Source organism: Thamnophis elegans, chromosome 1, assembly GCF_009769535.1.
Source record: "Thamnophis elegans isolate rThaEle1 chromosome 1, rThaEle1.pri, whole genome shotgun sequence".
NCBI classification, from domain to species: Eukaryota; Metazoa; Chordata; class Lepidosauria; order Squamata; family Colubridae; genus Thamnophis; species Thamnophis elegans.
This window is the reverse complement of record NC_045541.1, coordinates 96,106,898-96,130,712: the sequence shown is the minus strand read 5'-3', so window position 1 is coordinate 96,130,712 and position 23,815 is coordinate 96,106,898. Positions and strand designations below refer to the sequence as shown.

The following is a 23,815-nucleotide window of genomic DNA, read 5'->3' as shown; positions in this document are numbered from 1 at the left end:
GCAGCAGAAGTAGCCTGCAGTAACCACTCTGGCCACTGTGCCATGGTGACTCTTTAAATTTAAATATCAAAATTGAGTTACTGCACTTTAATACATTGCCACCTTGGGCTTCCTGGGAGGAGCTTGCTGGTGGAGGCAGCAAAAAATCAGCTGCCTCCGAATTCCTGGCTACGTACCTGTTTAGAGGATCTTCCATCTGACGTCTTATCAGGTTTTCTTATCCTTCAGGCAAGAAGGAAAGAAGAAACTGTTTTGCTGGCAAATGCTCTTCGATTTTTGCAGCTTTTGTGCTTGCAAGGAAAGGGGGGCTAGCCCAAGGCAGAACGGCTGTCCGTGCTGGGAACTTCAAACTGCCTTGTGCAGGACAAAGTAGGTCTCTCCCACTCTGCTCAAAGTTTTGTTTGATTTATTCTTATCACGAGCTGGATCCGTTTACTGTGGACAATAATTGCTTATCAATATTTTAGCTTCTTTTCTTTTTCTCCTCCGAAAAATTATTTACTCAGAGGCTTCTAAAATGGCGCCGAGCAGGCTGGTTTCTCCGGTAATAACGAACACTTTTTGCTAATCCTCACAAGAATTCAAAACAAAAGAGATTGCTTATCATTTGTTTTGGTTTCACAATAGAAGAATTTTACTCCTTCATTAACCTTGCTTATTTGGAAGTTAAATGGTGATGAATCTGCTGAATGGTCTTGTTACAATGTTTACTCACTGAAAGTTTTGCCAAGCCTTAAACTTCAAAATAAAAGCCTCTTTACTTAAAGCTGCATATTCAGGCAAAAGAGTTTTATTAACTGCAGGCAGATAAATTTTGAAATGGCCTCAAAACCAAATATTAACTTGAAGTCGTCACCCTCTACTTCCAGGGGCACATCCTCAGTGCCTGGCACAAAGCTGCAGCCTCCGCTTCCTACACCCCCTGCTGGGGATGTGTTAACGAAAGAATTTTTCCTGAGTAATCTAAGCGAGGCTCTTAATGCACAGACAATTAAAATGGAAGATAAGTTTAGAGATAATAGAGAGGTGGTAAAGCAGGAGAGAAAAAAGGAAATAAAAGAAATGAAAGAAGAAATTAAAAGTGAAATAAAAGGACTTAAACAGGAGCTGTATGAGAAATTTGATGCTAAGGTTGATAAAATTAGAGATGACATGCTGAGTCTTGTAACTGTATTAACAGAACATATTTCTGGAGTGGAAGATACTCTAGAGGTTCTTAATGATGCCAATGCTAACTTGACATTGAAAACAGAGGTGGTGGAACAAAAAGTGGAAAATGCTGAAAAAGAAATTATTATGATACAGTACCGACAAATGGAGTTCGCATTAAGAGTAAGGGGGCTGCGTGAGGAGAAACAGGAGAACCTGAAACAGATCCTATCGGAAGCTTTTGACCGCCTGATGGGAAGACCAGGGACCAATCAAGACTGGCAAATTGACAAAGCTTACCACGTTAACTCCTGGCTGGCAAAGCAGAAGCAGCTTCCTCGAGACATCGTTATATACTTTACTACAAGAGAGTTTAGAAATATGGTACTGCAAGCATCTTATAACACTAAGCTTCAAATTGGCGGTCAAGACCTGGCTGTTTTGAAAGAGATACCACCTCAAATGTTAAGAGCCAGGAGAGACTACGCTTTTTTGGTCGAAGAACTCAGAAATCGTCAGATACAGTATAGATGGGATGCACCATTTGGCATCATATTTACATTTGATAAGCAAAGGTACCGCCTCAACTCTGTATGGAAAGCCCGAGATTTTTATTATAATATATTGAAGGCCGGACACCCTGCACCATCTGGACCTAGAGAAAGACCACAAGAAGGACAGGATAGACAGCAAACTACACAACCACCAGACAAGATGGAGCATCTTTCTTCTCTAGAAGTGCAAGGTGCTATGGAACCAAGACCTAGCCGCATGACTACTAGACGTATGGAGAAACAAGCTAAAAAGCAACAGCATCAACAATCATCGGCCATCGATCAAGGATCTACAACAACAAATCTGGAAGCAATGGGAGGAGCTAGACCTAAGGTTAAACAGGCCGTGCAGGAAGCTCTAAAAATGCTTCAACCAACCAAAGATGACAACTAAGATTTTAACATGGAATGTCAACGGACTGAACTCTCCACAGAAGAGGAAGAAAATATTTCATTATCTCAAACAGTTTAAGAATGATGTAATTTGTTTGCAAGAAACTCATATCAAGTCAACTGATCAAAAATATTTGATCAACTCAAAACTTGGTCAACATTTTGCAGCTTCTGCTATGGAAAAGAAGAATGGTATAGTTGTATACTTAAGAAAAGATATGAAAGCTGAATTAATAGAAGCAGATCCCTTCGGAAGATATATTGCTTTAGACTTAATCTTAGAAGGGAAAAAGACATTACTTTTGGGAATTTATGCTCCCAATCAACAGCAAGATAGATTCTATAGAAATCTTCATGCTAAATTAGTACAGTGGGACTATAGTTCCTGTATACTATTGGGTGACTGGAATGGAGTGATAGACACTAAGAGAGATAAGAAGATTTCCCGCCTAAATACCAAGATGCGAGCAAAGTTACCCAAATCTTTCTTTGACATTATGGATGATTTTGAATTGAGAGATATTTGGCGAGAAAGAAATGCAGAGGAATGTGACTTCACTTTCTTCTCGGACAGGCATCAATCCCTCTCAAGGATTGATTTTATTCTAACCACTAATGATTTGCTTTCTAGGGTCAAGAAAACAAAGATTGCAGCTAGGATCCTTTCGGACCATAACCCAGTTTGGATGGAGTTGGGAAGGGTAGTGCAGGCAAGAAGGTCTTGGAGATTGAACGAAAACTTATTTAGATATGAAAAGTATATTAATGATTGTAAAAAATTACTATCTGAATATTTTGTTTTGAATATGAATAAGGGTACATCTATGGAATTTGTATGGGACGCAAGCAAAGCGTATATGAGAGGAGTTTTGATGAATATAAATAAAACACATAGAAATAAGCAAGGGTTAAAACGAACAGAACTGGAAGAGGAAATTAAGAGAAAAGAGCTGGAGTTAACAATGAACCCAGACGATACAAAGGTTAAGGAAGCTATTAACATATTAAAATCTCAATTTGACATGTTGATCTCTGACCAGGTGGCTACTAATCTATTATATGCAAAACACAATACTTTTTGTAATGCAAACAACCTGGCAGATGGTTAGCTTATCAGATTAGGAAAAAAAGGAAAACTCGAAATATATCTAAACTGATTTACAGAGGGAAGGAGGTATTTCAACAGGAAGAGATTCAAAAGGCTTTCTGGGAATTTTTTACAGAACTGTATAAAGGGGATAAAATTAATGGTTTAGACATAGACAAATATTTAGACAAAGAGAAAATACCTTCAGTTAGAGAAGAACACAGGCAAAAATTGAATCAACCAATAACCTCGGGGGAAATCCTGCAGGTAATTAAGCAATTAAAGTCAGGGAAAGCACCAGGTACAGATGGCTTGACAGCGGTTTACTATAAAAACTTACAGTTAGAAATGGTAGAACCTCTTAGAGAATTATTTAATATGATTCAAACGGAAGGTAAAGTCCCTCCATCTTGGAAGACAGCGTTTATATCTTTGATACCCAAAGAAGATCAAGATACTACTCAACCCAAAAATTATAGACCTATTTCATTACTGAATGTAGATTATAAATTTTTTACTAAAATATTAGCAAATAGGTTAATGTTGGTCACTCAACAATTGATACATACGGACCAAACAGGTTTTATACAAGGGAGGCAGATGAAAAGTAATGTTAGATTAATTATTAATGCATTAGAATATTTGGGAAAGAACAACCAGATCCCTGCTGCGTTTATATTTTTGGATGCTGAGAAGGCCTTTGATCGAGTTAACTGGCAATTTCTGTTGAAGATACTGCAAAAAATGCAGATAGGAGATAATTTTTTACAGTCAATTAAAGCAATATACCAACAGCAAACAGCACAAATCATAGTCAATGGAAGTCTAACAGACTCTTTTCAAATTGGAAAAGGTACAAGACAGGGCTGTCCTTTGTCCCCATTATTGTTTATTATAACTTTGGAAGTATTGTTGAATAAAATACGGGGCTTGGATGGTTTAAAAGGGATCAAGATTAGGCAGCAAGAATATAGAGTCCGCGCTTTTGCGGATGATTTGGTCATAATATTGGAACAACCGCAGGAATCTAGTATGGTTTTAATGAATATGATTAATCAATATGGTCAAGTGTCGGGCTTTAAAATAAACTTAGGAAAAACCAAAATATTAGCTATAAATATGAATATTAAACAAAAGGAAGAATTAGGAGTGATGCTAGGATGTGAGGTAGTTAAAAAAGTCAAATATCTTGGAATTAACATTTTAACTTCAAATGGGAAATTATATAAGCATAATTATGAACCACTTTGGCATAGCATACAGACAGAGATGAAAAAATGGGAGAAATTGCACTTATCTTTGCTGGGTAGGATAGCGGCAGTGAAAATGAACATTTTACCAAAAATTTTATTTCTCTTCCAAATGTTACCTATACTTAAAAAAGATGCGAACCTTTTAGAATGGCAGAAGGGTATCAACAAATTTGTGTGGGCAGGAAAGAAGCCGAGGGTAAAGATGAAAATAATGCAAGATGTACGTGAGAGAGGAGGATTGAAACTACCTAATTTAAAACTATATTATGATGCAGTGGTATTATCTGTAATTAGTGATTGGATTCACTTAACCAATGATAGAATATTGAACATTGAGGGACATGATCTGGTATTTGGTTGGCATGCTTACCTGTTATTCAACAAAAAATTGGATAAGAACTTTAAAAGTCATATTTTAAGAAATGCTTTATTGCGGGTCTGGAAGAAATACCAATATAAATTAAATGACAAGATACCCATGTGGGCAATTCCTAGACACGCAATTGAAAATATGAATACAGCACAAAAACAGGACAGAATTACCTACAGACAGCTTCTTACCTCGGAAAGGGGGGTATTACAATTAAAATCTTTAGAGGTATTAAAAGAGGAGAAGGTAGTTCAAACATGGTTCCAGTATGGGCAATTACAGGCTAGGTGGAAAATAGATCAAAAAATTGGTTTTATTCAAGTTGAGGATAATCTGCTTAAACAAATAAGAGATCAAAGCTTAATGCATATAAAGAGGATATATAATGTATTAATACAGATGGATTCGGAAACAGAATTAGTTAAAGATTGTATGATAAAATGGGCTCAAAATATTGAGGAACCAATAATGTTGGATACATGGGAAAGAATCTGGGTAAGAAATGTGAAATTTACACAAGCTCAAAATCTGAGAGAAAATTTTTACAAGATGTTCTATAGATGGCATTTAGATCCTAAAAAGTTGGCTTCTATGTATCTGAATGTACAGCCTAAATGTTGGAGGTGTGGTTCTCTCGATGCTACATATTATCATATATGGTGGACCTGCCAAAAGGTTAAGGCATTTTGGATAAAAATATGGTGGGTCATGCAAAATGTTTTTAAAAGAAGGATAAAGTTTAGTCCTCAGTTATTTTTACTAGGTATATGTACTGACTTTACAGTGGTAGAGACCAATTTGATTCTGCACCTGATAACTGCAGCAAGACTGTTGGTGGCGCAATATTGGAAGAAGGAAGACTGCCTACAATTCAAGAATGGACATTGAAAGTAACAAACTTAGCTGAAATGGCTAAAATATCGGCATATCTCAAAGATCATTCAAATGAGATATATAAACGAGACTGGAAAAAATGGATTGACTATATACAAAATAAATACGGGACTAAGAAATTCCAGTTAGCCTATGCTTAAGATCAGAAATGATTTAAACTGTTAAAAGTCAGTTCAGTAAGAAGAAGCTAAGGTCAATCTAGAATGTCATTAACTTCTTTATTTCTTTTTTCTCAATAGATTTTAGACTGTGTTAGTTAAAAATCCATACCGTGTACGGGTTCTGGGAAGTCGGGGGGGGGAAGGAGGAGGGGGGGTGGGGGGGGTGGAGGGAGGGAGGGGTACACACATCAAAAAAAAAATTGTACTTCAATGTCTTAATGATTGACAAATGATGACATATTTGTGTTTTTTTTAAAGAAAAATAATACATTGCCACCTCCATATACAGTTATGATTCTAATGGATGCCTAACACGATAATGGTGTGTGTGTGTGTGTGTGTGTGTGTGTGTGTGTGTATCTATATATCTATATCTATATCTATATCTCTATATCTATATCTATATCTATATCTATCTATCTATCTATCTATCTATCTATCTATCTATCTATCTATCTATCTATCTATCTATATCTATCTATCTATATTTACAACCCCCGGTATGCCCAAATATGGGAGGAAGATCACTACTTCCATTCTCTGTCCTTCAGCTCGTCATTCTCTGTCCTTTGGCTCGTTTATTTATCACCACAAATAAAACATACATACATACATACATACATACATACATACATACATACATACATGTAACAAAGCTGTGAAAAATCTATTCTTGGAGCCACATGCAAATGTCGGATATAAAGGCACTCTAGAAAATTTTGCTATGCTTCCCATCACCATGATCAACATGATTACAAAAGAAACAGCTGAATGAAATCATTAGTTGAATGATTTCTTCCTGAAATTAATGGCAGAAAGCCCAGCAGCCTCATGTCTGCTAGCCAGTAGGGTCATCTGAGGGTGAAAATATACAATGTTCAGGTGTTGAATTACTTATGAGAATATACTAGTGTATGTGTCTCAGTGTGTGTAAAGTTGCCATTGTACACATGCATCTTTCCCATGTGTACGTAAGTCTACTCCAACCCTTGAGATTGAACATGTTACATTTTGAATTTCAATTAGTGGAAACTCAGTTTTAACCATTTAAAATTAGATACATAAAAGCAGAGACGTCCACAGAGTAGAACCCTAGGGCAGAAATTTAGGACTTTCTCAAAATAATGAGCAAGATCTTTTTCACAATGTTTGTAGCTAGTGTGGTTTATTAATTCCAGAATCAATATTTAATCACTTCTGTGAACTTCTACTGAAAAAAATTGAATTAATATAACTAATTGCATGTTGTTGTTTTTTAAAAAAATCTGCATTCCTGAACAAATGACTAGATGTCAAGGATACTGTTTATTATAAATATTAATAATGCAAAATATAATGGCACATCAATTTTTTCATATATTAGTAGCAGCAAAGTTAGAGGAGTTAAATTTTAGGTTTGAGAAATCTGCTGGAAAGCTATTGAAAGGATCCAATAAGTTAGTATCCCTCATTTTTGGATGCCACTTGTCCTCTTGTTCTAGATGAAAATTATGGAAGGAGTCAATATGTTAAGGAAGTAGCAGGACATGATGTAATCAGATTATAAAATTGTAGATGAGACAGTTTTAAGTTACTTCCCATTTAATAGCTCTCTTAGCTCTTTCCAGAAGGCATCTTGAGGGAGGAATACATCAGACTAAAATGAGAGAGAAAGAGAGACTTAATTCTTAACCTTCCTTGTAATATGAACAAGGCAAGTAATGTTATATTAACTATCTGTACCAAAAGAAGAATTCATATGTCAGTGGTTATGCCTATTGAAATCCCTTGTTGGGAAATGTAGGAATGAGAAGACTATAAATTCAGAAGGATGTACAATTGAGAAGAGTCTGGAAATTAGTCCATCTCTGACAGAGGAGTCTGGATATAATCTGAGATAATAGAAGAATAATGCAGAAGATACATTGAAATTATAACTTTGTTTTCCAGGTCAAACATATTTCTGAAGACCCTCCTTGTAAATGCCCTAGTAAATTTTGTGTGGAGCGCCTTTCTCAGGGAAGGTATAGAGTTGGAGAGAAGATCCTTTTCATCAGGGTAAGAAAAAAAAAAGCATTATCCTTTTTGTGAAGTGAAATATGGTAAGTAAGCAAATGAGTGAGATAAATGGTCTCGAAAGAACTGTTTTGCAACCTGTGCTATCATAAAGAGCTATGCAGGAGCATGTAAAAGAAGTCAATGTTGAAGGGGCTGTGTGCAGGATGCCATCTTGGAAGTCTTACCTAGTGTTCTGACTACTTGAACACTCCCTCCCAGCCAAAATTTGTTCTCTCCATCCTGTTCGCCGAACTCCTCTTTCTCCTTTTCTCCTCATTCTTTCCTCCTCTCCCCACCCTTCAATCAGTCCTGCTTCAGTTCTTGTTCTATTTAAAAAGGCATTTGTGCTACTGAATTTGGGGACCTTTAGAGCCAGCCTTCTACCTGTGCTATTTATATGAAAATCAGTCTAAAATAAAGCTCTAGTTCAGATTATATTCTCAATGTGATTGCTGTGATTGTCAAGATCTGCACACTTCTAGCCATGTTTGTTTTTACAACATTGTTTTCTCATCAGAAATTCTAGCATCCACTGTTATAAAACCAATAGTAGTGTAGACAAGAAAGTGACAGACATATATGTGAAATCACCAAGTATTGAGCTCAGTTCAGGGGAACATTTATTTTATTTATTCATCTATTCATCCCTCATCCATGGTTGCAAGATATTCACTTCTAGATCCTACTATGCTTGTGCATAAAGGCAAAGATGAATTTGAGCTCAACGCGCCTGGTAACTTCAAAAAATACAACTTTGTGGTTTTCTTAGTGCTAGCTCAAAAATGCTTTGGCAATACATTCTTCTGCTTCCCTTCCTTCCTTTTTGAGTTTTCAGTGCACCTTGCAGGCTTGTAGTCTTCTAAATGTTATTTATCCTGCTTCTGAATGTGGACAAGTTGGTCAGCTGCTTCTTCTATGATACAGCCATGAGTATTTTCCATTTTTCACCACATGGAAAATAAAAAAATACTATTCTCTTGTCTTAAAAAATCTGTGGAAGATTTATTTATTTCTAATATAATTATTATATTAATTAAATAAAAAACCAAATTAAATTTATTTAAGTTATTAATTACTAGATCCTATAGTTACTGGCATCCTATAGTAAGATAGAGATTGGTCAAAATGTGAGAAATCAATTAAATAATGCAGAGAGTGAAATTATGATAAAGAAAAAAAAGAATAGAAAGAATGAAAAGAAAATGAACGAAGGCAAAACCATATATTTAGGCTCCCATTTCAAAGTATTTTAGATATGATGGCTGAGAACTGTATACAGGGCAATTTTTGGATACATCTTCAGTTGATTGCAGATTCTTTTTTCCTTGTTTCCTTGTGCTTTTATCTGTGTATATGAATATATTTTAAGGTATGTACAAGATAGATGGCTATGTATTTTGTCTGTTCAGACAGCCAAAGGAAAAAAATAATGGATTACTTTTCAAGTTTCATACTTTTGTAGTGTTTCTATGGATTAGTGATTTTATATTCAAACATGGCTCAGACTTGTTTCAGTAATAAACATTGTAAGGAATGTAATTCATCAACTCTAGAAAATCCCTGGTTCAGATGGTAAAATTCTCTTTGATTTCAATATGTATGGATTTGTTGCTCTTTCACCACCATGGTCTTCGGAACAACTTAGAGCAAAACAAGAGTGTGATATAAAATAGACCAAAAGTCAAACTAAACACTAACAACATATTACAAATTGAAGCAATGAAGCTTATTAATGATATCAGTAACACACTATTAAGTAATTGAGAGATCTGTTGTCATAGCTTATTCACAGAACAAATATTATAGAGGCAAACCATCTTAGGTTTTATTTCAGGTAGGATAGTAGAAGAAATCCAGAGATTGATTTTCTAATAGTCCTTTCAAGCTACATTTTCATATCTGGAAAAAAAATGAGGATCTTGTCCTATTTGCTAAATAGGTGAGATTTATGAAGAGCTAGTCATAGTGGCCACAGTAGCTAAGACGCTCCATTTGTTGATCAGAAAGGTCGGCAGTTCAACGGTTCGAATCCCTAGCACCATGTAATGGAGTGAGCTCCCATTACTTGTCCCAGCTTCTGCCAACCTAGCACTTCAAAGGCATGTAAAAAATGCAAATAGAAAAATAGGAACCACTTTTGGTGGGAAGGTAACGGCATTCTGTGTGCCTTTAGCATTTAGTCATGCTGGCCACATGACCACAGAGACATCTTTGGACAGCTCTGGCTCTTCAGCTTCAAAACGGAGATGAGCACCACCCCCTAGAATTGGGAATCACTAGCACATATGTGTGAGGGGAACCTTTACCTTCACCTTTACACAACCCACAATATGGATGTCTCTATTAGAATGAAGTTTTAATACTTCTACATAACTGTAAAGGATCACATGGTGGAAGCTGCTTCTCAATGACAGATAGTTATTCTGTTCCTAAAGGCTCAGCTGCTTAATGCTTCTAGAGAAGCTATTGGAATGTTAATATCTACGTAAACCTTAACCCTAAACCTAGTTCATTTTCAATGGTAATGGAATTTTTCCTGTGGATCACAAACAACTCCAGAAGAAAAGCTGTCACTGGTGCTTTCCTAAGAAAAACATTATGAATCTATCCATAGAATTAGATTTCAGCAATGACTCCAAGTAGAGTCAATCTCAACCCTAACCCTAGTTTCATATTCAGTGCCAATGAGCTATATATATTTCTACGAATCACAAACAGCTCTGAACCAAAAGCTATCATTGTCGCTTCCCTTAGAAAACTTCTCAGAAACTATCTCTGATACTACTTTTCAACCATGGCTCCAAGCAGACATAACCCTAACCCTAACCGTAGTTCATTTTCAATGGAAGTAGAATTTTCCCATGCATTTTACTATGAACCAAAAACAACTCCGAGAGAAAAGCTATCACTGACAATTTCCTTAGAAACCCGCCAAAATCCTATCACTAGCATTAGATTTTGTGCAAGACTTCAAGTAGACCTTACTTTAATCCTAACCTTATTTTCATTTTCAATGTCAATGGGATTTTCACTTATATTTTTCTGTGGACCATAAACAAGTCTGAAGAAAAAGCTGAGGAAAGGGTCAGAAAAGGTCAAAGAATCCTTGATTCTCCCTAGTATTAGGTTTTGGCCATGACCTAAACCTAAGCCTAGGTTTATTTTCATTGCCAATTATTTTTTTTCATGTATTTTACTGTAGTTGACAAACAACACCAAACCAAAAAAATGTCATTGTTGCTTTTGTTAGAAAACTTCTAAGAACCTGTCCTTGCATTAATATTTGGCCATGATTCCAGGTAGACATAACTCTAACCCTCAACTTAGTTTACTATGCACCAGAAACAACTCCAAATGAAAAGCTGTCAGCATCCCTTCCCTTAGAAATCATATACAGTAAGAATCTATCCCTCACATTAGTTTTCAGACATGACTCCAAGTAGACCTAAACCTAACTGTAACTCTAACTCTAGTTTCATTTTCAATGTAGGTTTTAAATATATATTGTTATTGTGGAAAATGTAAATCAGTACTACCAGAGGATTCATAATAATTTGACACTCTAATATGAGATTTTTAAAAGTGGTGGTTTTTAAAAAAAAAATATTTCTAGGAAAAGTGCATCTAGGATTTCAATTTCAGTTCACTATAAATCAGTCTCTTCAATATTGTGCTGCTGTTTCTTCTTTCAATTCCAGTCGTATTAGTCTAGAATGCAGAATTCAGAACATTTTGACATTGTTGAATGGAAGTTGCAGTAGATGGCTAAGTAGCTATCATGAAGGTTACAACCTCAGGACCACTCCCTGCTGGCATAGGACAAAACATTTTGGGAAAACATTATTCCTTCTTCCCTATGTTGTTCATAAAACAAATGTTAACAATCGAGATCTATTATCTAGAGGTTTCCCTATATTTATTTCCCAATATTTTGTTTTGCTATCCTAAAATAGAAAGAAATATTCTTTAAGATACAATTCTGTATTTATTTCTAGATAGTCACGCTTGCTTAAAACAATAAAAATCTAGAAATGTATCCCAGTTCAATTCCTAAAATAACTTTTAATTTAAAGGTAAAATTAAGAATGATTCTCTGATCTTTTTTTAATGTACCTTGTTTACTTTATTGAGAGATTTGCTCTCTGTTTGCCTTTTGCCAAGCAAATAATATTACTCAAAGAGGAAAATGGCCTTTCTCTTTTAAGCTATTTGTTTACAGCCAGTTGTAGCAGAGCAAATTAGAGATACACATTACTGATTAGCAATTTTTTCCAATTAAGGTAAACAGATGACATATATATATATATATATATATATATATATATATATATATATATATATATATATATATATATATATATATATATATATATATATATATATATTAGCTGTTAGATAGCTACCAAAAGTTGTGTTTTAGATCTTTGATTCCAGATGTGTGTGTGTGTGTGTGTGTGTGTGTGTGTGTGTGTGTATGTATAGTGAACAGATAAAAAGTAACAAATAAACTAGAGAATTTCTTCATGCTTTACACACATGCCCCTTTTGTCTGTTCATACATACACACAAAGTGTGTATAGAGTTTCTCTTTGTCTCCTGTGTTATAACCAAAAAGTGTTGGATTTTGACTAGCTACTTTTCATCAATTTTGCTAAGAAAATTGTTATAAATTTAGAAGGTAGTTTGGTGTGCAGTGTAGCCATTCATAGGCAATTGTTGATCAGGCAAGTTCATGTCCCGACTTGGTCCTTTTATCCATAAGTTATACTTTGATCTTTTCCTGGGCTTTGGCAGGATACTTTTGCATGCTATTGTCTATTCGTGCACCTGTGCATTCAGATAGACTGTGTGTATTTTATGAGACTGAACATTAATCATCTAGTTCATTAAGCTCAATATCCATCATGATCACCAGAAAAGGTTATTTCCTGGGCAAGCCTGCAAAGAGGTTCCATTGTCTTTAAATAGAGATTCTCTCAGGTTCAGGAAACCTTTTGGTTTCTGTGTATCCAAAATAACCTCCAATCAAGCTGTACTTTGCTTTTCTTAACAGATGAGAACTAGGTTAAGCTTATAATAAACTTAATAATGACTTGGGTAAAGGGACTTGTTGCTTTTGGCATTCTGAAAGCGCTTTCTGGTGCAAATTGACAGGTCTGCATTACTGAAAAGGTCTAAGGTAAATCTGTATTGAAGGTGTATCATTCTCTGAATTCTTTATGTAGCCACACTAATCTCTATAATACAGAAACTACATACTGTAAATGGGTTTCATATATGGGAGTTGTCTGTGTATTTGTCATCAGCTTTATGAGTTCTGCTTTTGATTCTTTCAAAGTAATCTGACATCTCAGAATTAAGTAGTGTGGCTTTCTGAAAATCAAGAGAAAGAAACATTCTTCATCCATTTAATTTCTTTATTCCACTTTGCTACTGAAAGGGGTTGAAAATGATCAACCTTGATGTAACTTTTTATAAATTATGGCATTGAATGTGTAACTATGTATATTAGGCACATGATTTGGAGCTACAACTAGAAGATTTTTAGAAGGATACAATCTTGGGCAAAGATACCCATGTCTGGATATATTAGGTGCATAAACATTGGAAATACATTTCTTGTCAATGGAGACATATTTATATTCTTTTTCCATATATAACCACAACTATGGAATATTATTTAAAGCATCTTCAAGTCCATATGTAACCTTTTGTATTTAAAAAGTTGCTAATGCAATTCATGAATTATTAGATTACTTTCTATATGCTTTAATAATTAGATTAATTCTTATTTAAATAGGATTAAAGTAAAAGATATAGGAGGTAAGGAAGAAAAGTAGAAACAACTACATTGAAATTAACAATAGTAATAAGTGTGAATGTTCTTCAAATATAGAAGTATATAATACGGTTTTAGATTCACAATCTTTGAAATTTAAAATAAGATTGAAGTATCATAGTGCTTCTTTGGTTTAACTCTGTTTTCCCAACATGCAATAAAATATATGTACTTTTCATCCATTTTTTTGGAGAAAGCAAGTTCTTATAAAAAAAGCAAAGTAAATAAAATTCTTACTCATATGTTTTCATCCAAGTTGGTAAACAGTTGTTTGCCAGCATGGGAGAAGAAAACTCATGGAATTGAACAATATATGATTGAATATGTAGGAATGTAAATTGAAAATTCAAGAACAAAGCCTTCAAAACCTTTTGCATAAATGGACACTTTAGTTAATTTTATCCCCTCCACCCACATTTTAATTTTTAACAATTAAACTTGTTTTGCACCCAGATGACATTTGGGGAATTGGATCCATTTTGACCAAAGTTAATGAAACTTGCATTCCTGGGACATTTTTAAACTATGTAATTTCATACCATACCAGATATCTAGCAATATTCTTTTATAATTTCAGAGATCTCAAACTCAAAATAAAATATCTGTGTGCAATTCAGTGGTACATTGTCCCATAAATCAAGAGGAATGTTTATCTGAACCACATGTTATAGACTATTTTAAAAAAGCAGTGAAATTCTAGGATATACAGGAAAGAAAGATGATATTTCATGTCTCATTTTGTCCATTGGATGGTATTACGCGCATCATAACCTCTTAATATTTCATTCAACATCAACCAATTTGGTATTAAACTTCCCCCAACACACACTTAATCTTGATCAGTCTATTTACTTTACTACATGCTCTACAGCCAGCAATGTGTTTTAAATTTACAAAGCAAAAAGAGATTCTAAGAATCTCTTTAACAATTAAGACAATAATCTCAGCCAATTTATTCTGAGCAAAAGGCACTGTTGCCTTTTCTTTGTTAAGAATCCCAAAATCAGCTGTTGTTGTACACTGGAAATTGGCCGGTTATCTAATAGTTGTGTGTGATCTACCATTTGCTCATTCCAATGAAACACTCCTCTTTATACATTAATAAGCAGGCATATTTCAGAAGAAATAGTAACATTGGTCCACTGTTTTCTCTTTCTATCCAGTTGAAAAACCACTGAACATTTTTTCCTTTGTTTTGTTCACTTTTTTGATAACAAACACAAAACAATAAAATTAAAAGTATTAAACAATAGATTATACACTTTATTATTCTGGTTTTATAAATAGATGAATATTAGCTCTTTACCGTAGTCCCTCCAGATAATTTGAGTGCCATCCTGGAAACACCAAACCTGAAGTAGTCAGCAGCAGCCTGAAGATGACGAATGTGACTTCGTCGAAACGTCGCCAAGACATCTCCAATTCTACGCGGGAGAAAACCCGAACAACTAGAGACCTACATATATATATATATATATATATATATATATATATATATATATATATATATATATATATATGTGTGTGTGTGTGTGTGTGTGTGTGTGTGTGTGTGTGTGTGTACATGTATACATGTATACATGTATATATGTATATACATATGAGATGAGGAAATATCTAAGACACTATCATGATAAAACTTTTGTAATATTATTCTAAAAAGCTTAGCAGAAAATTAGAGCTTTTGGATTAAATAAATTATAAAGTTATAGAATGGAAATAGTTATGTTTGTACACTTGTATGTTTATTTGTTAGCACATGTGTGCATCAGAAAATGTAAACAGAGCATTCATGAAGGAAATGGAACAATAATTCATTGTTTTAATAGTTCCTTGATTTATAGGATTACCATTAGCAGAAATCTTTCACCATTTAAAGAAAAAGATATTGCAGACATAATTACATGGCCACCCTCTGAAAATACTTCTGAAGACAAGGCATCTCAAAATTACATGTAATCTTTGCGAAGGAGAGTTGGCAGTATGCTGCCATATTCCCAATAATAGGAAACATTGCATTAATTTTTATCTTCTAATAGAGACATTAAAGAGATGTCCTTGAGTTGGATCAAACTTTAATTGAAACACAGTGATTAGTTTTGGATATTGCAGATGAAAATAGCTACAATGGATATGGTGATCAGGTAGAGATCCTGCTTTATGAAAAAAGATTGAGGGAGTTGCATTACAATTAGCATATAAATAAAAAGATGAAGACACAGTTTAATTTCCATCTTCAAATATTGGAAAGGTTGTATAGCTGATGGGAGCTGATCGGTAACAAAGGGGGAAAAAGTTAATTAAATCTTAGGAGGCAAAAGCATTTCCAATAGATCTTTAATGGATTCTCCTCATTAATTTTTTTCCCAGCTAATACCATCTGTCCGTATAGTATAGCAGTAAGTTTCAATTAAATAATTCCATTTTACCATCACAGAAAATGTAAAATATTGAGCTTTTTAAAGTAGGTACAACAATGAAAAGAGACACGGTGGCTTAGTGGCTAAGATGCTGAGCTTGTCGATCAGAAGGTCGGCAGTTCAGCAGTTCGAATCCCTAGTGCCGTGTAACAGAGTGAGCTCCTTTTACTAGTCCCAGCTTCTGCTAATCTAGCAGTTCAAAAGCATGTAAAAATGCAATTAGAAAAATGGGAACCACCTTTGGTGGGAATGTAACAGAATTCTGTGCACCTTCGGCATTTAGTCATGCTGGCCACATGACCACAGAGACGTCTTCAGACAGTACTGACTCTCTGGCTTTGAAATAGAGATGAGCAGCACCCCTAGAGTTGAGGACGACTAGCAATTATGTGCAAGGGGAACTTTTACCTACTTTTACAACAGTGAATATCTTACAGTGTTTTTCAGGAAAAGTTATGAAGCCAGTTATTTTATTTACAGAATATAAAACAAAATTTAAAAATGATTCCAGGGATCAATTTCCAGGCTGAATTGCATTTTCAGATGATGAAGCACTTCAAAAAATGCTGGTGATAAGGATGACTATTACATAAGTTTCATTTTTGGATATTCCAAAATCTTGACATTAATCCATATTCTTTAGTTTTAAATGTATTGTTTTATGTTATCTATAAACTATTATGTTTTCAAGAGAAACTAATTTTGGAAAATGAACTCTCTGCTGGGAATAATTGAGTCTAACCGCAGAAATAATGCAGGGTAGTAGTTCAGCAACACCTTTGATAAAACATGTGAAAGTTCATGTTATATCATGGGTATTACTTTTTAAGATAAACAAACATATGATACCGTAAATATAGTTTGGTTTCTTCCATTATGTACATTAAAATATCAGTTTCTTTAAATAATACCTCAAAATAGCCTTTAGAATGAGATTCGTATCCTCTCTCAGAATCTTTAGAAAATTATATTTTCCAAAGTAGGGAGGATTATCACATTACATTTTTTCTATGTAAAAAAGAGATTTTCACTCTACTCCATCTCTTTTCTCCTCAGTATTTTTTAAATGGGTAAGGTTAAATGTTTTCACATTAATTTATAATATGGTAGTTGTTATTTTTGCACAGTGACTAAGTAAGCATAGCACTTTCCTGATACTACTGCAAAGATATGGTTTCTATAATGAGAGTTGTTGTTACTTGTTGTGGTGTAAATACCCCCTAAATCCTAGAAGGGTCTGTTCTGAAGTAAAGGCAGTCTGGAAAAAAAAAACTCATTGAGGCAATTTGGTGCAGTGGTTTAAGACTTCAAGGTAGAAAGCAGAATACTCTTGAGTTCTAGTCCTGTCTTATATAGAAAGTCAGTCATTGTGGCTCAGTCCTGGGAATAAGACTAGAAGCCTGCTTTGAAAAATGTTAGCAATAAAAATGAATGGGCATGTTTAGATGATTCCCAGGAATAAAAAAATGTGACAGAACATTTTTTTTAAAAACTTTTTTGGTATTCCTTCTTGTGTTTCATTAATGATATCTCATACTGAAAAAGAAGTCTTTAAGCTCATGCAAATGTATCCCCTTCAAATCATTCTTATTATGTGCAAATATTTCTGATAGACCAACTGGGAATTTGATCTATGTTCTGTATCATCACTGGAACACTAGGGGGGGGGGAATGGACTTTACTGCTTTCCCATTCAAATTTCTGTTCCCCCAACACAAGTTTTGGCAACAGGCCTTTTGGTGAACACATCATTATTAAATTAATGGTGCTAGGTAAATCTTTGCAATTGGATGGGATGGGTAGGACCTCTGAAATCCTGGAAGGCAATCCACTATTTTCCAATTTAAATAAATTAAGAAACATAAATAAAGTGATCCAGATTTTATACATTACCTCTGTTCTCTCATTGGACTTTGCTTGAGCTTTTGGACATTTTTATTATTTTCATCTCTCTTGCTTATTCCACCCACAGCATTGCCTGAAATCTCACAGTAGTACCTAATACTTGAAAATATTTCTGATTCCTGCAATAGAAAGAGGAATGAACCTATACTTTTCTTACAAGCTAATTGGATACCATGAAAGGAATGGATGTAATAAAAGCACAAAAAGTATGCTTGTTAAATGTGTTTTAATTTAGAAGGGAGATATAGTAGCATAATATAGCAATATTTTTTTAAAAAAACTCTTAAATATTTTAGCAATTTTAAATCAGCTTTACTCACGATCTCTCAGTTTTAGGTAAAACATTAGAAAATACAATATTGTTGATATAAAAGGTTTTATATCAAGATATCAACAATAACAAGATATTGTTATCCTATCCATTATTATGTCAGGGATATTTTTATACTACCCAAAAAATGCAAAAATGATTTTCATGTGGCTTGAAGATCTAATTGAATTAAAAGAACAAGACCACTGCAGATTTTAGTGGAGTGAACTTTGATGATAAAATGTAGGCTTGCTTAACTCTTCCTTGGTACTATCATGCTTTCCCATCAAATATTTCATCTTCTTACTTAATAGCAGATCAGAATAGGATTGTGGCCCATTCCACAACTAATTAAACTTGTTTTTCAAACTTTCCATTATTAAAGCTGTCTGCATAGTAAAACAGATATTTAGACAGAATTTGTCCTTGTTGTATCCACAACTATGTAAAATTACACTACCAGATTTTTAGCTGATGTTGGCTTTCATACACATCGAATTCTTCCCAAAACAAAATTGCAGGATTTTGTAATGTGTCAGTGTAGAATATGTGCATTCCAAGAAGTATAGCATTTTGTAATTGAGAGATGGATATTTTATCAAAATGTAGATTTTCTAATTGCCATTCAGGACTTTTTTTTTGTATAGCACCCACTGAATTACCAGTGCTGATAACCACTAGTGCAACCATGGCTGTTTATGCCATAATCTTTCACCTTCAATTTTTAGATCTTGATCGTGAAAGAAATAAGGAATATGCCTAATTTAGGCTTATAATAAGCTCGTATAAATGTGACCAAATTCCCTGTATTAACCAATGAATAATTGAAGTTGGAATGAAAAAGTGACTCATTAAAATAAATGTAGCGAATAAGAAATGTTTCTTTTCCATTTTCCATAAAGCCCTTCAGAAATCTTTATTAACGATAACATGGTATTGATATTATGAATTAATGTGCAACAGTATGTGTGTAATGATAATCACTAGTATTGGTAAAAAAAAGAAGTTAAATTCAGTTTCTTGTAAAACCCAGAGACTATTAGCAGAGTATAATAGACAGCATATAATAAATAAACTACATGGACATAACCATATATTTGTTATAGAAGGTAACACAATCAGTTAGATGTTTAAACAAGGACCTGGGAAAGGGAGGTATCTGATGTTGTATAATATTTGAGCTATCATCACAAGTTGTTTCAAATAAAGCTGCTATTTGCAATTGGCTGAATGTGATGAACTTATTAATTTGCCAACCTAGCAATATTAAATACTTACTTAAAGCTGATGGCCCCCTTTGTAAATCTAATTACCAAATTTATTTGAAATTCATATAAATATTTGCACATTTCCTAGCTGTGTGTAGCCATAAACAAAGCATTTTTGTCAGAGATAAACAATTTTATCTTTTATATTGAGCTATGATTCCTGGTTGGTATTATACACCGTAAATTGTATCTGTTGCCTTTGATTCACTAGCTAACTTTGCATTCCATAGTAGAAAAGATTCCTGATTTATGTATCCATAATGTGAATACTGTAAGTTTAGATCTAAAAGCAAAAATGTATGCGACTTGTAGTTTATTGTTTTTGTATGACTTGGATTCAGTCCAATTGACCTTGCTATTTTCTTGATTGATTTTTTAAAAGTTGTTTTTCAGAAACAACACTGCTATTGTTCAAACTAATTTCTTGTTTTGTATAGGCAGTTACTTGTTATGTCATGTCGCTTGCCATGATTTACTGAGAGGAGAGGAAAAGACTCATATAACATTTTGAGACATGTATAAAAAGCCTGTTTCTCAATTTCCTTCCCCTCCTCCTCTTTCTCCAGGGTATATGATTATAGCAAGCCAAAAAGTGATATCATCCCTTGTTCATGCAGAAAGTGTACATCAGTCCCCAATTCTCTCTGGAGCAGACATGACCCCTGTTATTTATTCATTTTATTTATTTGATGTTGCTGATTTAAATGAATGAAACATGCCCATTAATTGATGCATAATCGTGATCAGAATAAGAAATCTTCCAAAGCGGAAACAGTTCTTAATTGATGCCTAAGAAAAGCACAGATTCTGAGGGACTGTTTTAACTATCAGTTCTCCTAGAGAGAGATTGGTTTCATATAAAATAAACTTGCCTATACTTCATTCAAACCATATATCACATGACTCTTTATTTGAACCTATTCAACTCCCTTCAAATATGAGACGAAAGCAAAGATCAGCAAAGGTACCTGCTGAAGCTAACTTTGAAATACATCACAGCAGTGAGATGCTGATTTCAAACTCTTCAGTATGAACTTTGGTATGGTGATCATGATTCAAGGAAATTATATTTTTAAAATGATTGAGGTAAAACTCTGCAGAATTTCTGTTGTTACTGGTAGTTATCAGTATTTTCCCCTCTTACAAGGTAATCAAACTCCATTTTCCTGGAGATATTTATTAATAGCAATAGCACTTAGACTTATATACAGCCTTACAGTGCTTTACAGCCCTCTCTAAGCAACTTACAGAGTCAGCATATTGCCCCCAACCATCTGGGTCCTCATTTTACCCACCTTGGAAGGATGGAAGGCTGAGTCAACTTTGAGCCTGGTGAGATTTGAACTGCCAAATTGCAGGCAGCAGAAGTAGCCTGCAGTACTGTACTCTAATCACTGTGCCACCGCGGCTCATAATATCTCATAGCTTATTATATATCGTTTATCCCTTATCACCTAAATAAAACAGGTCTGTTTAGGAAGAAGATAAAAATTACTGGAGCTGAAAATGAAAGAAAGAAAGGGGTTTGGAGAAAGCCAAATATTAAAGAAATGTTTATTTGTATCAAGAAAGAATAGGATTCAAAGACATTCAAATGAAAAGTACTTCGTGATATTTTTATTTTGTATTCAGTAATGGAAGAAGCACCCTGCATATGATGTTTCATTCTAATGGTCTAATAAATAAATAAATAAATCATGAAACCCGGGCAGTTCATTTCTCCCCCACATCCCCCCCCCCCATTTTGTGCTACTCCTAATAACCCATAAATCTTGAGAGTGAGAGCGCTTAGAAATAAAAAAAATGTATACTGTAGGCTTTTTTTATTTAGAAACGTTGGTGAGCTTCATCTGGTTTGCCTTCCAAAATAATCTTTATTCTTTCAGAAGTATTCATCTCAAAGGAGAAATAAACTAGAAATTTCCAAATTCTCTTCCAAGTTGGCTTGAATTTATGCATTTAGAAAAGGACCTACTTGTAATGTTTCTCCACTTCTTTGTTTGGGCAATTGACTTAAGTTGCCCTAGCTAAAACTGGTGATGAAAGCCTCCTTGGATACAATTCTTTGGCTGGGAAATGGTATGAACATGTGATAAATAAATCAGTACAGTTAGTAGGGATTTTTTTAAAAAAATCCAAGATTTTCCTTTTTAAAAACATTTTATAAATTGGAGATGAATGAAAGAAGTTTTACTTTTGAAGACCTGAGGAATACTCGCTTTTGCAGGTGACTTGTACCTACATAGTCTTTCAATCCTTTATGGATATGCATGCATGCACAAATGTATGGAGAGCCAGTTTGATCTAGTGGTTAAGGCACCAGGCTATAAACTAGGAGATCATGAGTTCAAATCCCACCTTAGCCATAAAAGCCAGCTGGGTGACCGTGGGCCAGTCACACTCTCTCAGTCCAATCCATCACCCAGGGCTGTTGTGAAGAACATAGGAGGAGGGAGGAGTATTAGATATGTTAGCCTCCTTGAGTTGTTTATAAAAATAATAATAAAAACAGGCTGTTAGCTGGCTAGCTAGCTAGTTAGCTAGATAGACAGACAGACCAGAGGTGGTATTCAACCGATTCTCTCTGGTTTGGGTGAGCCAGTAGTAGCGGCTGCGGGAGGCTCCACCCACTCACCCATATAGGTGCAAGCACTGCGCATGCGCAGAAGGCAGTGCACATGGGCAGACAAGGGTGTTCACATTTGCGAACCGGTAGGGAAGGTAAGTGAATCCACCTCTGAAACAGATATGATAGATATATATATATATGTATATATATATATATATATATATATATATATATATATAGATAGATAGATAGATAGATAGATAGATAGATAGATAGATAGATAGATAGATAGATATAGATATAGATATAGATATAGATAGATAGATAGATAGATAGATAGATAGATAGATAGATAGATAGATAGACAGACAGACAGACAGACAGACAGACAGACAGACAGACAGACAGACAGACATCCTGTAGGTAAATAAATAAGTTAAAATTCAGAAAGAAGACTGGATAGCACCCATTGGAATGGAAGTATGACATTGAAATGAGCAGCTTGGCAAATTGGATTAATAAAAATTAATAATAAGTGAAGAATAGTCTCAGGATGGCTATGAATGGAACATGTGTTGGGAAGAGGAGAGGTAAAAGATTTGGCTGTTCCATTAATATATGAACATATTAACTAAGTCATACAGGGGTTATGTACCAGGATCCTCTGTTCTTTTTTATCCTATTAGAAATGGAGACTATGAAACTCCATCCTATTAGAGATGGAGACTATGGCCAAATTCAGTTGTTCACGCTGAAAGGAAATGGAAGGATAAAAGCTCCCAGATATTCTGTTACAACAATCAGTATTTTTTTGGCATTTAGAGCACATTTCTGGTCCAAACACTTTGCCAAAGTCTCCTTTCTTTATTTCATTCTTCTTCTGGTGTTCTAGTTTAAAGAGGAAGATATAAAACTGATGAACATAAAGGCATCCAACGTACTCAGATTTCTTACGTTAAGGTTTTGTCTAAATGCCTCTATGTTGCATTTGGCAGCAGCCAAGATGGTTAATACTAAACGCAGATCATTTATCTTCATATCACCTTCAGAGCTACATGACTTCCACATCTTCATATTTAAACAATGTGTTTTGGAAATTTTCCTTGGAACCTTTTGATTTGACATTGTGTTTAAAAATGCTTCCATGAAAAGTCGTCACTAGAGCAATCTCATTAGTTAGATGGGTTTCAAAATAGAATCACTTACAATGTATCATTAAGTGATACAAGGGTGAAATAAAAATATAGTTCTTCCTCATATCTGTTATGGTCCTGAGGCAAATTTCTGAATCCTATAAAGATGATAATTATAGTAATAGAAGTAGAATTGAGTTGCAAGCAAATAAGAAGGCATTCAAAAGTACAAGCTTTGTTTTTCATCCATGTTGTAAATGCAATAGCATCTGAATATTTTTGCCATAGTCACGTTGAATTGAATTTTTATCTTACTTCGAACCAGCTTAGGTATAAATGTTGGTGTAGAAGCAACATGTAGACTAAATGAATTGAATCTCATTGAACCACTAATGAAAAGATCTTGTTGCTAGTGCTCAGCATTCACAGTATCAGAGCTGACCGTGTATCACATACCATTCTGATAATGGAAA

General features: G+C 34.4%; 1 protein-coding gene across 1 annotated transcript in view; it reads left to right on the top strand.

Annotated features, from left to right (window-relative positions):
- GAS2 (growth arrest specific 2) overlaps positions 1–23,815 on the top strand; it is a 119,465-nt gene that overhangs the window by 72,926 nt on the left and 22,724 nt on the right. Inside the window, exon 6 of the mRNA XM_032228454.1 lies at positions 7,791–7,898. Within this exon, the coding sequence (XP_032084345.1) occupies positions 7,791–7,898 (108 nt within the window). The remainder of the gene's footprint in view (positions 1–7,790; positions 7,899–23,815) is intronic.